Raw genomic sequence first — 15,246 nt, 5'->3', positions numbered from 1 at the left:
ATCCAGGTGCTAAGCATTATCTAGGTCAACATATTTAAATGTTTGACCACATGAGCTATAATGTCAGCCGGCAATTGCATCACCCAGATACAGCTACATATGTTATTAGAGAGATATGGGGAAGTGTGGGGCAAAAGAAAAAAAGATAGCTTACTAAACAGATGTTAAAAATGAAATGTCATTCACAACTTAACTGCACCTAGCTCTCTCTTCATAACCCTATTATGCAGGCAACTAGAGCAGAGTCTTGCGTACAAAGTCTTTGTGCCACTAAGTCAGAATCTGATTTAATAAAGCAGGAAGAAATAAATGAGACAGGTAAAAGACACACCTATAAAGAAGAAGTGCATTAAAAAGCACTCTCTTAATTTGGTGTACACTAATTAAACAAAGCTAAAACCTCTGTTCTAATGAAAATATAACCATCAATAAGTTTTTGGTTTCTATATTTCTAACACTAATATTTGTTTGGTCATACCTCTACAGTATACCCTTACCATCCATGTGTTTGTAACAACATCTCCTACAGTTGACTCCACCTTGCATCCCAGTAAAGGAACCACAGCATAGTCTGCAATTGCTCTGCTTTGAGGGGGTAGAACTTTCCCAGCATTCTCCTTTATAATTTCTACAATGCAGGACTCATCCTCTTCACCAAAACCCAAAAGAAGGAACCTCTTTCTGCTGAATAAGCCTTCTTCAACCACTGTAGAAGTCTCAGTCAGTGAACTATGACAGATAGAGGACTGCTTCTCTTCTTGAATGGTAACATGAGTAGCATCACTGAAGTTACCAGTTTCTAGCTTTTCAACTTCAACTAAAATAGAAAAAATAACCACTTGATGAAAATTTCACACACTGGGATGTAAGGGAGAAAATGAGTTTCAACCATCCTATTAGTTATTAATTGAAAATAATGCAGTACTGGAACCCAATATTTTAGATTCCATTTACAAACTGCTCAATATGAGGCATGCTTACATCTAATTTATGTTGTTTTCTTAAGCACAGTAGGGAAATTAATATACAAACCATGTCAAGATTTTAAAAATGTACATGCTACGGGGTATGAATCGCAATTTCTTTACATATGATTAAAATCAGGTAACTACATTTTTCTATGTCCATCTTTGTAGATGGCACCACAAGTTTTTCATAAGAGCTATACATAAATTTTGTCTTTTTATGAAGTGCTTGGACCAGAACTTACTTAATGTGGAATCATTATTCACATATTGAGAGAGGAGGTCATCTTCATCTGCTTTCTGGTGCAGTACAAGCTTTATAGCTTCTTTTTTTGTGAGACTATTACTTTTGGGAACAGTTCGTTTAACTCCAGGTTGCTCCAAAACTGGATTTTCTATTGGCTGGTAATTCAGAGGGATATACTGCTCCACTGGAAGTAAGTAACCCTTACCAAAGCACTCCAGCAACCATTTTGCTGTCACTGCATGAGGCCTATAAAATAAAATTATTTTTTATATTACACACACAGGTAAGATAGGTTAAAATGGGTTTGAGAGTCATATTTTTTTTCCTCTCAGACACTGCTCACTCTACAAATACACTTGTGTTTCTGTAAGAAGTTTGGGACACTCATCTGACTTCAGTTACAACAAAAAAGTTTGAGTTTTATCCACACTGCAGCCTTTTTCGCATTTTTTGAATATTTCAAAGTTTGAGAATATGGATTTTTACACATATTTTCTACAAGAAATACAACCAAGAAAATGTAATTTATCACAAATATTTAGGGTTTCTAGAATTTTCATATAATCCTCACCAGCTAATATTTTTTTTCTGTTGAATGTGAGGAGACTCAAGGAGCTTGGCTTGTTAAGCCTAACTAAAAGAAGGATGAGTAGAGATATGATTTCTCTCTATAAATATATCAGAGGGATAAATACTGGAGAGGGAGAGGAATTATTTAAGCTCAGTACCAATGTGGACATAAGAACAAATGGATATAAACTGGCCACCAGGAAGTTTAGACTTGAAATTAGATGAAGGTTTCTAACCATCAGAGGAGTGAAGTTTGGGAATAGCCTTCCAAGGGAAGCAGTGGGGGCAAAAGATCTATCTGGCTTTAAGATTAAACTCGATAAGTTTATGGAGATGGTATGATGAGATAACATGATTTTGGTAATTAATTGATCTTTAAATATTCATGGTAAATAGGCCTAATGGCCTGTGATGAGATGTTAGATAGGGTGGGATCTGAGTTATCCAGGAAAGAATTTTCTGTAGTATCTGGCTGGTGAATCTTGCCCATATGCTCAGGGTTTAGCTGATCGCCATATTTGGGGTCGGGAAGGAATTTTCCTCCAGGGCAGATTGGAAGAGGACCTGGAGGTTTTTTGCCTTCCTCTGTAGCATGGGGCACGGGTCACTTGCTGGAGGATTCTCTGCTCCTTGAAGTCTTTAAACCACGATTTGAGGACTTCAATAGCTCAGACATAGGTGAGGTTCTTCAGGAGTGGGTGGGTGAAATTCTGTGGCCTGCGTTGTGCAGGAGGTCAGACTAGGTGATCATAATGGTCCCTTCTGACCTAAATATCTATGAATCTATAATGGTCCCTTCTGACCTTAGTATCTATGAGATACGCTACCTAAAAAACACTATTCCCAGTGGTAAAATGTTGTTGATTAGTTACCACAACTTAAATGGTCTTTACCATTTTTATCTCTATGGTATACACAGCTATTTAGTTTAAAAAAAGAAGTTTAATCAATACATATTTTCTTTGTTTACAAGAGGAAACATGATTATGGAAGTGTCTTTTAAGCAACATAGTTATCAGAACCTGTGAGTAGTCTTGCTCAAAAACTGCTTCAGTTCATCATTATATTCTCCCACAATAACATGGGTGACATCTTCATTGAGCTGATTAAATCGAACACCACCACCAGAGTTAATAAGCCTTCTCATTTTATCTAACTTCCTGCCACTGAAGCCACAGAGATAAATCTGCAAGGAGAAAGAAAAGAACAAGGTAAGATATTTTTGGTTGAAGTAGCTGTATTTTGATACCGTTCATTACCCAATCAAAGAAACATACAAATACACAAGCTTTAGCTTATGAAAAATTGCAAAAAAGAAATTATTCCATCCTCAGTGCTCATCCTTGTGACTTCATCTTGTATAACTCAACTTCCCACTAGCAGAAGGAAATGCCAATAAAATATTTCCCATTAAATAAAGTTGCCAATACTGCTTCACATCTTAACCAACTCCAATTTGAAGACACTTTTTCCAGTACCCCAAATACATTATAAACAGTCTAGTTTGGTTTATCTTGAAATAGATTATATCTTTGTGCTGGGAGTAGGACTAACATTTTACTGTAGCAATAACTACAGAAGACCCAGACTAGCTGCATCCAAAGGATAACTGGTCATTTCAGAATTGTACATAGTTAAACTTACTCGACACCCATCTAGTAAATCATCAGGGGCTTGAAAAGAACTGATATCCACATTTTCCAGATCATCAGGAGGAGGATCCAGCCTGCTGTTCAAAGCAGAGCTACATGCAGTTTCATTAATGCCATTCAAACTGATATTGGAAATGTGGCTGACATCTGAAAGGGTACGACCTTTAAATAAAGTTAAAATAAAAAAGACGAAAATAAGTTAGTCTCTCCCACTGCTTAACCAAACAGAATGTATGACTGTCAAATATGATTTTACTATGCTAATAAGGAAGACAAATCCTGAGAACCACAATAATGCATAGTCTAGCCTCTGTTAAAATGTAGGGTTTCATTACACCAGAAGTCAGTATGCTCTCACTAGTAGCAACGGTGTTTACACAGAACTCATGTTCCTCTTTCTCCTGAAGAACTGTCAGTCTTAAGATGTGGGAGAACAGTTTATGAAAAATTATTCTGCCCAATCAGCTTTGTGGCCATCTACTAAATTAGATGTATTTACATTTGATATGAACATAGTCTGCTCTTGGATATTGCCCTCCAATGCTCCTACGCGGACCAAAATATATATATTTATATTTTTGGTCCACTTAGGAGCATTGGAGGGCAATATCCAAGAGCAGACTATGTTCATATCAAATGTAAATACACACACACACACACACACATATATAAAAAAAATTGGGCCCTGACCCTGCAAACACACACACACTTAACTTCAAGCATGTGAATAAACCCTATACTAAAATTTAAGCATGTGTTTGCAGGATCAGGGCCTCATTACCAAAATTTTAGTGCAGTTAGAGTTGGTAGCAGCCCACTCAACTCAAACATTTCCTTTCTCTTAACTGAAATATCATCAACTCACTCAGTATACTGAGATGTCTTACTTACTGTCAGGTTTGCTAGCTTGGCTAGTAGGAGTTGATGTACTGGGTGTGGTATTTTGCTTTTGTACAGACTCTGTCTTATACATTGCCTCATCCTGGCAGAAGCCATTCTCGATACTGTCAAAAAACCACTGGATGGACACACACTGCACATTCCATTTTTTGGCACATTCATATTTCTGACCTTTATATAAAGACAAATCACAATCAATAAAAGGCTAATACTCCAATAAGTGACAATTCTGAAAGGATGACCACACATTGTAAAATCAAGAAAGTTAAAACAAAAACTGCATTTGGAAGTGGTAATTACCAATACATTCTCAAATACCAAGGGGCTTTTTCTCTATTCCAAGTGGCAGTTTACATCAAATTCACTAAAGCTGTATCAATGTAATTTGGTTCCTTTGACAGCACTATTGCCTATGATATAAAAGATTATTTGTTGATTTTATATTACACCTTTCATAATCAAGCTATCCTAATTTGCTTTAAAAGCAATGTTAAGTATGCTAGTGCAAGCACACTAGCCAAATAAGTCTAACACATCCTCGGACATTTTTATCTGTTAGGTTTTCTGTTTTGAAAACTGCCACAAGATCTTAAACATCCATCTGAACCGCAACAAGAAATTGGCAGAAGAAACTGCTAGATGTCAGATACAGATGAACAGCAATACTACTAAATAATAATCATACTAAGCACTATTTATGATTAATATACTTACCACTTACAGGATGCTATAAAATATCAGTTTTATAGTTCATCTGTACTTCACTGCAGTGCTAACATTAGACATTAGTCCAAAGTTCTGCTATGGAATTTGAAATCATGACTTTATGGACTAAAAACTATGTGTTTTAAAATATATTATATATAAAAGCAAATGCATACTTTTCTTCACATACTTAAAATGGAAACAACTGTCAGCTAGCAAAAAAGTCATCTTGTGACCATGTTATTAGGGAGATATATTTCGCAGTTGTGACACTAAAGTTGCAAAACATCCAAGGTTAAAACTTTTGCAACCTTTTAACCAATATAATTGTATTGTGTACAGAAAATTAAAATATATGGTTGGCTGAGCTACCAACGATATTAAATCTCATCTACAATGAGCTGTTTAAAAAGGTCCTAAATTAAAAAAAAAAAAAATCAAATAAAAAAAAATCAAATGGGGCAGTCAGCATTAGCACATTCTGTCATGTTGCAATCAGATTTTAAGTCTTACTTGGCTCACAAGTTCCAGACTGACATGTTTTGGTAGTGTCTACACAGGTGTTTATACTGCTTTCATCATTCTGGTATCTGAGCACTCAAGCATTCAGACCCAGTGACGAAAATGCCTCACATTGTTCTGCCAAGCTGACAGTTCCACTAAAGGAGCTATGCCAAGCTCTTTGGCCAGAGACAGAATTGCCATAACAAGATCTTGGGGCTTCAAGAGGGGAAAAGAGAAATCACAAAATAATTGCCCAGGAAAAGTATGGAGGAAATTTAAAAATTCTGTCCAGTGTGTCTCAAACAAAACTACAAAGAACAATGTAGTGCTTTAATTTTATTTTTGTAAGAGGAAATTCATAAATTTTAGTGGGAAAATTTTATCTTCAAGTTTATTTGTAATCCAATTAATATCATCATTAAAATTCCTAAGTCTCCTAATTTCATCAAAATTTAGTTTAGATTCTATTTTTTCTTTTCTGAAGGCCTCTCCCCTTCCTCCTCTGATAGCGTTTGGGTCTCTGCTTGTGTGTCCCTTTTTGTTCTCATTTCCACCTTCCCTTAAGAATACTCTGTATCACTCTTCTTGCATATATTTATCCTAACAGCACTGGCAATAATAACAGCATAATGAAACAGATACAGACTTAGGCCCTGATTCTCCAAACACTTGTGCACATGCTTAGCTTTATGCTAAATTGTCCCTTCAAACTTAAATTGACTGACGAATACCTACCTTTTGGCTCTTGAACAATGAGGTGGGTGCACTCATTCATCTTGAGCTGCCCTGTGTATTGACCACCATGCTCAGTAGTGAGACGCTGCACCTCCTTCCTGTCCACACTGCTTAAGCCAGTTACACAGATTGTACAGCCACGAAACAAAGGACAAATGAAGTTTTCCATGCTTATATCTGTGTATCTAATCATACTGCAGGAGAAAAAAAGAAAGAAAATAAGACAGATCTTTTTCCAACACAACTCCAAAGGAATAAGTATAGTCTAGAACCAATACAAGATTTAATATTTCCTAATAGAAAAAGTGGTTCTTTTACCCTTGTTGGGACTTATCCCACAATGCTTTTATCCAAGTAGGAAGCAATATGGGTTTCTTCAGAGCAGCAGCCACTAAATATTTCTTGCTGCCAACTTCTCCAGCTATAAGATGAGTTACTGATGCATTGAGATCTCTGTACACACGGCCACCCATCATCTGTACATACTTATGAACTTCTTCCTAAAGAGCAAAAAAAACAAAACAAAAACCCGCAAATAAAGATAAAGTAGTCAAACAACAAAAAGTAGATTTTAATATTGCTTATTTTTTTTTTAAAAAAAAAAGATTACTCCATGTCCTATGATTTCTCCTGGAACTTAACTTTATGGCACCTTTAAAACAGAAAAATGTCTTTTGTCTACATAGAAATGAACAATTTTGAAGGAATCCCTTTAAAAACTGTAAAATAGTGGATACCAGGGGATTGCGCCCTCCAGAACACATTTACAATACAGATTAAATAAGGAAAAATGCCTGTGTTCTGTTTACTACCCAGGAATCCACATCACATACTATTACTAGACAGAAACAGTCACTTAAGAAAAAATGTTGTCATTTTTATTGAGTAAATTTATAAATAGCTTATAAAGGGTTAACAAATGAGTAATAGATGCCATAAGCATGATATAGAATGAACACCATGTGTGATACATGGCTATAACCTAGGGCTGTCAATCAATTAAAAAATTAATCGCGATTAATTGTGCAATTAAAAAATTAATCGCAATTAATTGTGTGATTAATCACGCTGTTAATACCATTTATCTAAATATTTTGGATGTTTTCTACATTTTCAAATACATTGATTTCAATTACAACACAGAATACAAAGTGTACAGTACTCACCTTGTATTTATTTTTATTAAAAATATTTGCATTGAAAAAAACAAAAGAAATAGTATTTTTCAATTCATTTAATACAAATACTGTAGTGCAATCTCTTTATCATTAAAACAGGTTTCAGAGTAGTAGCCGTGTTAGTCTATATCAGCAAAAACAATGAGGAGTCCTTGTGGCACCTTACAGACTAATAAATTTACTTGGGCATAAGCTTTCGTGGGCTAAAACCCATTTCATCAGATGCATGGAGTGAAAAATACAGTAAGCAATATATATATTACAGCCCATGAAAAGATGGGAGTTGCCTTACCAAGTTGGGGGTCAGTGCTAACGAGGACAATTCTATCAAGGTGGAAGTGGCCTATTCTCATCAGTTGACAAGAAGGGGTGAATATCAACAGAGGGAAAATTACTTTTTGTAGTCCTAATGAGGCCAATTCAATCAAGATGGACATCACCCATTCCCAACAGGTGACAAGAAGGTGTGTTAAACATTCCTATGCCCCTTCATGCTTCGGCCACCATTCCAGAGGACATGCTTCCATGCTGATGATGCTCGTTAAAAAAATGTGTTAATTAAATTTGTGACTGAACTCCTTGGGGGAGAATTGTATGTAACCTGTTCCGTTTTACCCACATTCTGCCATGTATCTCATGTTATAGCAGTCGCGGAGGATGACTCAGCACACGTTTGTTTTAAGAACACTTTCACTGAAGATTTGACAAAACATAAAGAAGGCACCAATGTGAGATTTCTAAAAATAGCTACAGCACTTGACCCAAGGTTTAAGAATCTGAAGTGCCATCCAAAATCTGAGAGGGACGAGGAGTGGCACATGGTTTCAGAAGTCTTAAAAGAGCAACACTCAGATGCTGAAACTACAGAACTCAAACCACCAAAAAAGAAAATCAACCTTCTGCTGGAGGCATCTGACTCAGATGATGAAAATGAACATGTGTTGGTCCACTCTGCTTTGGACCGTTATCGAGCATGGACACATCCTCTGGAATGGTGGATGAAGCATGACGGGACATATGAATCTTTAGTGCATCTGGCATGTAAATACCTTGTGATGCCGGCTACAACAGTGCCACGTGAACGCCTGTTCTCACTTTTAGGTAACATTGTAAACAAGAAGTGGGCAGCTTTATCTCCTGCAAATTTTAACCACACTTGTTTGCCTGAGAGATTGGCTGAAGTAGGACTGAGTGGACTTGTAGGCTCTAAATTTTACATTGTTTTGTTTTTGAGTGCAGTTATGTAACAAAAAAAAATCTACATATGTAAGTTACACTTTCACGATAAAGAGACTGTATGAGGCGAATTGACAAATACTATTTCTTTTGTTTATCATATTTACAGTGCAAATGTTTGTAATAAAAATAATAATATAAAGTGAGCACTGTACGCGTTGTATTCTGTGTTGCAGTAGAAATAAATATATTTGAAAATGTAGAAAAACTTCCAAAACCATTTAATAAATTTCAATTGGTATTCTATTGTTTAACAGTGCAATTAATTGCGATTAACTTTTTTGAGTTAATTGCATGAGTTAACTGCAATTAATTGACAGCCTTACTATAAGCACATCAGTAGAAGTTGTTATAGGTGACTATAAGACACTTACTAACCTGGACTCCAATTGATTAACTAGACAAACATCTATTCATAATTTATTAAGCCTTTATAAATGAAACCTTAATATACAGTGTGATCAAAATGTTCAATATTTAACAGATATTGAGAGTAGCCTAAGTATTAAATTTTTAATTACTTTATAGTTTGATATAAACAATAACACATTATATGGTCTGTGACATCTTAGCCGTAGATAGCTAGCTGGACAATCCATCTAGATCTCAAGTCAGTTCATGAATGCTGTTAATTATAAATTATTCCTATGCCCCCTCAAACAACCAATGAAGTATTTTTTTCTACATAGTACTTGTATAACACAGATCTGAGGTTTCTGCTGATCTCTTTGATAACATCATTCTTTAAACAAAGTAATCAACTGAGAAAAAGTTAAATGCATCCAAACACCCAAAGTAAAACTGCAGATATTTTCTTCATCTAAAAGATTAGAATGGGAACTTTAATTTATTCAAAGGGCCAAAAATTATTCAGATGGAAAAATAAGCGTCACATCATCATCATTTAAAAATAACTCTTTCTATATATATTTGAATTGTATTTCTGACTTAAAAGTTTTCAGTAAGTGAAAAATGCATTTACAAAGAAGTAACCAATAAATCTTTTTACTGCTGTATCTGGAAGTAAACTTCACAAAAATCTAGCTGAACAATTATTCTTCCATTATATATTGTAATAAATTACCCTAGTTTCTTTTTCAAGACTAGTACAGGATATTGTTATATCAGCCATGGCCATATTATGAACAGGGTATTCGGCTTTCGGGACACATCGCTGGTGCTGCATACAAAATATGACTACCTGTGGTCCAACGATCCTACAGCCAAGCTGCAACAAAAATAAAACAAAAAGATCAAAGAGGATTAATATGGAAGGAAGGGTGACACTTTTCTCACAAAAAGGGGATCTTGTCAAAAAACCTATCTTGGGGAATATCCAACACCCCATCCCAGCAACACAAAGCGGTTGAAACTGACCAACCGATTGGCTGGGGATTGCTCAAACATAGGGAAATCCTCACATGGAATAGAGCTGGCCCCAACATAGGTAACAGAGGAAATGTCTGGAGCGCCACTGATCTCTGGCTATGCTGTCCTTTGCTACTGCAACTTCTCAGAGATCACTGCAACCATGCCATTTTCCCAGACTGCTCTATGACTGGGAGAAACAAAGAAGGTGGTCACAGGTCCTGTAGAAGCACAGGCCATTGAGACTGAAGGATTGAAACCCTTGTCTTGCCTTACCTTTTATGCTATTCCTACCCTTTGCAATTTTCCCACTGAAACTCTGTTTAACAGCATATTACACATATTCACTGTGTACATTACAAGCCAGTATATAGAATTCAGAAAGAGAAAATGTGTAGGATCATGTATATGAGCATTCCTTAGAAAGGAATAGGACACTTGTAACTAATCTAGTGGGTAGCAAACCTTTTTGAGGTGACTAAAAACAATGCCACTAAAAGGGTCACAGATGTAAAGGGATTTGTCATTCTCTTTTATATTGAGTGCTGGCACTTCTTCAAGGATCTGGAGATATTCTTCTGACTGAAATTCTTTTATGGACTGCAAGAAAACATGAAACAACAACATACTTAAATTCCTTTCCCTTTGTTAGACAATTCTTTTAAATGAATCCTACAGCAACTGCAAAAGCATATCCAGTTGAAATTACTTATAGCAAAATTACTATACAAGAATCAATTTGTAGTGAAGTTGAACAAAAATATCAAATTATTTCAATCCACTGCAATGTACAGTGTACAAATTTTCATCTATTGGACCTCATCTGTGCTGAGAGCCTTCTAACTCTCACTGACTTCCCAGGGGAGAAATGACTTGACACCCTCCTCAATGAAGCTATAGTAGCGTGGATGAGGAACCTGAACCCTCAGGATTGCAGCTCACTCTGTTCTGGAACCTGTTGAGTGCCCTCTACAACCACTGTATGATCGGGATGATCATTCAAATGCTAGTTACCAAGGCACAGCATTTAATCCCTTCAATAAATTAATTCAAACCCTGTGGGACAATTTGCTCCTTGGAGAGGTCAAGGTTCTTAATTAGGTTATACCATCTATCTTCAATTATTTAAAAAAAACACTTCACGGTAGTAAGCACTATGCCAGGCAGCGACTGTTTGCAGGATTGGGCCAAAAGTTTTGAGTGCTTCAGCACCTTTCCAGAGGCACACCGCACCTTATAGGATTGGGGCCACAGGGAAATCGGTTTCACAAAACAATGATTTCACTATATGAATTTTCCACTGTATTAAGAAGTGAAACTAACCCACTATAAATTAGTAAAAATATATAACAAAGAAAATGTTGACCTTCGCTGTAGAAAAAAAGTTAAACAAGGCAACTGTATTATCGAACATTAAATGCCTTCATCTTACAGAAACAATATATTTTATTTACAGATATATGCATTAATAGGCTACAAATAACCATGAAAATAATTAAATGGAAAACTAAATTCAGAAAAAAGCAGCTGATAGTGGTACCAAAAGTGCTTACCTCAAGAGCTTTAAAAAAATATTCTGAGTTTCCAGAAGACTTTATAAATTTAACAAAAAATGGTTCCTTGTCACTTTTCATCCTTTAACTAATGGATGAAACAAAAAAAAAGTGTTGAAGTACCAGTTTTCAGAATAACTTCGTTATGTATTCAAGACCTGCATTAATGAGATGTACCTAACTTATTTTTCCACATAAATTATTGCTTTTTCGGACTTTTTTGAACAAATCTATCCAAACATTATAAAGAATTCACCCCCTGGAAATGTCAGTGCTTCTAATTTGCTCATATACTGCCCCAATATCTGTAGTATGTAGAGGATCAATATATCTCAGAGATCATTCTCTCTGATGCAGAAACGGAGTAGGGGGGTGGAGATCAGGTACCTGTTGGCTTAGTTCTCCCTCCCTTTACTGCCTGGAGAGTGCGCCGGGGCTACGAGGAACTGTACTGGGTAGGCCTAAGCACAACATCCTCCACATCAGCTGTGCTGAGCTCAGGGCAGAGGGAGAACACAGTCCCGGGCTGCGCTATCTTTCCATGGACCTTCTTTACCCGGGGAGTCGCTTATCAGTATGTCACCCCTGGGCTTTCCCACGGGACACTGTGATCGGGTCCTAGAAGTGCTGAACTTCTCACGGAAGCTTCGTTCAACACAATACAACCTAAAACATCGATGTAAATACCTCCCCAGGAAAACCCCGGGCTGCACTAGCGAAGCAAAGAACACTGCACGCAGCGTTCCTCAGCTGCTGACAGCCCGACCTGGGGCTGAAACGCGCCCTACCGTTGCTTTCCGAGCTGGCTCTCCCCCAGCCCAGCCGCACGAGAGGGACGCTGGCAGGGGGGGGGGGGGGGGAGCCGAGCCCCGGCGGGGTGCCAGGGAAGTGGGCGGGGCCGCTGCGAGGCGAGCGCCCCCCTCCGCGCGACACCTTCACGAAAACTCCGCGGGGGAGGGGCGGTTCACTCGCGTGCGCAACGAACACACGCGCCGGGGCACGTCACACGCGCCGCGATTCTCGCGCCGGCCACGCGCCCTCGCAGGTCGGTCACCTCAGACCCCTCCCGCCGGGTAGTGCTGGGTCCTGCCGGGCGATGCCCCGGCGGGGCATCCCTGCGCTCAGGGCTCCCTGCCCACAAGCGGCGGCGATCCCCCGGACCAGCCCTGACCGTGGAGGAAAGGGCCGAGCCGACTGGGTTCGCCGCCAGCCCGGAAGAGTCAGGGTCCCCTGGTGAGCGGGAGGGTCAGCCCGGGGTGAGAGGAAGGGCTGGGGCGGCTAGAGGGGAGAGTGGGTTCGGGGAAGGAGGAGGGAAACTGAGGTTATGGATGAAGCGGCCTCTCACCCACCGGAGGGGGCTCGCTCCCGCAGGTACTGCCTCTCCAGCCGGTAACTGAAGGCGGGCGGGAAGAGAGCTAGAGCCACACTGCGCAGGCGCGCCAGGAGATGCTACGAGGCGCAGGCGCACGCTCATCCCTAGCACGTGATCAAGTCCCGCTGGACGGGAGCCGCTCTCGAAAGGCAAGCCGGTGCGCGTTTAACTCCCTGGCACAGAGCCCGAGCGCGCGCTTCTCGACTTCGGCCCCGCACGAGTGGTTCTCAGCCGCTGGCTGCCCGTTCTTCTCCCAGCGCTTGCGTCACGAGCCTCTGCCTGCGCTTTGCCGCGTGACTGAGCCGCCGGAGGTGCGGCGCGGCGCCCCCGGATGCCTTCCTGCCGCTTCCACGCCTGCTCCGGCCTCGGCTCCCGCGCGCCCCGCGGCTGTGACGGCCGCTGGGCATGCTGGGTGCAGTGGGGAGCCGCCGCTCGGGGCGTCAGCGCCTGGCTGCCTCGCGCCCCCGCTCAAGCCAGCCCGCTGGCGCCCTGCCTCGTGCCCGGCTCTTGTCGTGCCCGGCTGGGCGACCCTGGGGTCTTGAGATGCCAGCGGGGGGCTGGGCGCCTCCCGCAGCGGGAGGCTTGTGGGATTGGCGATGCTCTTATCCCACCCCCAGTACAGCGCGGGTGGGTCTCTCCTGAGGGACGCTGTCCCCACCCTCCCCGCGGGGCAGCTGTGCCCCTTCAGCCGCCCCATTCAGGACAGGAAGTTAGGGGGGGGGTGAACGCTTAGGGCCTGTCTACCCTGGGAGCTCTCACCTTATCTGAGCTGGGCGCTGAAAGGACAGTCTGCTGAGCTCCCCCTTTGGTGAATCTGGGCGAGGTGGGGACGGTGCTTGTTCCAGTTCCAGTCCCACTCCCAGTGAAGATGTAGTGCACAATCCTTTTCCCCCCTCCCTGGGAGAAGCGACTAGATTGGGGGTTCTCAAGCTCTTTCTTTCTGAGGCTACCCCCAATGTCTATACAAACTGCACAGACCGCCTGTGCCACAACAACTGTCTTTCTCCATATACAAACCAGGGCCAGTGTTAAGAGGTAGGAAGCAGGGCAATTGCCCAGGGCCCCATGCCATAAGGAGCACCGCAAAGCTAAGTTACTCAGGCTATGGCTTCAGCTCTGGGTGCTGGAGCTCAGGTCCCTGGGCTGCAGTTCTTCCTGGCGGGGCTTCAGCTTTCTGCCCTGGGCCCGAGTGAGTCTAATCCATGAAACCTGCTTGTGGCCCCCAGATCTCTGGTTGAGAACCAGTGGACTAGATGATTTGTTAACATTGTTATGGTTCCTAAAGGCTCCCAAGAGTTTCACAAATTACCTACAGCACCACTGAGTTGCCACTGCTGGTTGGATAGCAGTAGCCAAACCGCACAGCTGTGGGGAAAACTTGGTCAATGGCAGCAGGGCAAGCTCCTATTTTTATAAAATGCTGTGCAATCTGTACATGCAAAGCCAATAAGCTCATTTTTATAATAGGTTTCATCTGTCTCTAGATACTAGTCTCTCTGATGCTCTCTAAAGTCCTGCCATTCTCCTTACGGTTGCCTGATATCCTATAACAATCACTGTGAGGATCCCGAGACAGCGGTATTAGACTTCTGGGAGAAAAGTTCAATGCTCTGTTATTTATTTATTTTTTAAATACTGTTAAGAATTTTATATCCTTTCAACAGGTTTGGTTTAAATAGACAAAATGTGGCCACATGGTGGCACTGTAAACTCAGAATTTGGAATGGCTAAGACCTAGGCAAAAGTAGCAATGTAAAATAGCAATTAGAACCTAGAGTTCTTCCCCCTATAATAGTAAGATAGCAAACTACCCTTGATTTTAGCCAGAAAGAGTAGAAGATATTTTTAATGTAAGTAAGGAATAAGTTTAGAAGATTCATTTTATTAATATCTAGCATTAGCCCTGTTTAGGAGATCTTAGGTATTGTTCACACTTTTTAAGTGAAGCATTTGAGCATGTTCAGCTTCCACAGAAGACAACAATTCAGCACCATGCAGAATAGGACCATTAATGAGTGAGGAGCTGTTAAGTCTGAATAGGTTGTTTGCCTTGATGTTGACACTAATTATATTTGATGTGTGAGAAAGTGTTTGGTCACACACTGTCAGAAGCTAATCTTCCTGTGGCAGTGATATCACGTAGCAGAGGGCTCTTTAATCCATCAGACAGAGGCTTAAGATCCACTGGCTAGAAGCTTGTCACCACTATTGATCCATGATGGTGGAATGGATTTGACCTAGAACTGAAAGGCTCTATATCC

The 15,246-nt window shown here is 40.4% G+C and overlaps 1 protein-coding gene across 2 annotated transcripts in view; it reads right to left on the bottom strand.

Moving 5' to 3' along the window:
* Window positions 1-13,335, bottom strand: part of TOPBP1 (DNA topoisomerase II binding protein 1) — a 46,753-nt gene extending 33,418 nt beyond the window's left edge. The window contains exons 1-11 of one of the 2 annotated variants that reach the window (XM_084619022.1): window positions 12,963-13,335; window positions 11,614-11,771; window positions 10,526-10,660; window positions 9,777-9,920; window positions 6,597-6,778; window positions 6,279-6,472; window positions 4,326-4,505; window positions 3,427-3,596; window positions 2,805-2,968; window positions 1,211-1,458; window positions 498-817 (exon numbers count right to left, since the gene is read on the bottom strand). In XM_084619022.1, the coding sequence (XP_084475148.1) occupies window positions 498-817; window positions 1,211-1,458; window positions 2,805-2,968; window positions 3,427-3,596; window positions 4,326-4,505; window positions 6,279-6,472; window positions 6,597-6,778; window positions 9,777-9,920; window positions 10,526-10,660; window positions 11,614-11,694 (1,818 nt within the window). In that variant the 5' untranslated portion in view covers window positions 11,695-11,771; window positions 12,963-13,335. The remainder of the gene's footprint in view (window positions 1-497; window positions 818-1,210; window positions 1,459-2,804; window positions 2,969-3,426; window positions 3,597-4,325; window positions 4,506-6,278; window positions 6,473-6,596; window positions 6,779-9,776; window positions 9,921-10,525; window positions 10,661-11,613; window positions 11,772-12,962) is intronic. The other variant, XM_084619021.1, reaches the window with a different exon arrangement.
* Window positions 13,336-15,246: the final 1,911 nt, after the last annotated feature.

Source organism: Lepidochelys olivacea (genome assembly GCF_965140295.1).
Source record: "Lepidochelys olivacea isolate rLepOli2 genome assembly, chromosome: 2".
In the NCBI taxonomy this organism is placed as follows: Eukaryota; Metazoa; Chordata; order Testudines; family Cheloniidae; genus Lepidochelys; species Lepidochelys olivacea.
Note: the sequence above shows the minus strand (reverse complement) of the source record. Positions and strands in the feature narration are given on the sequence as shown.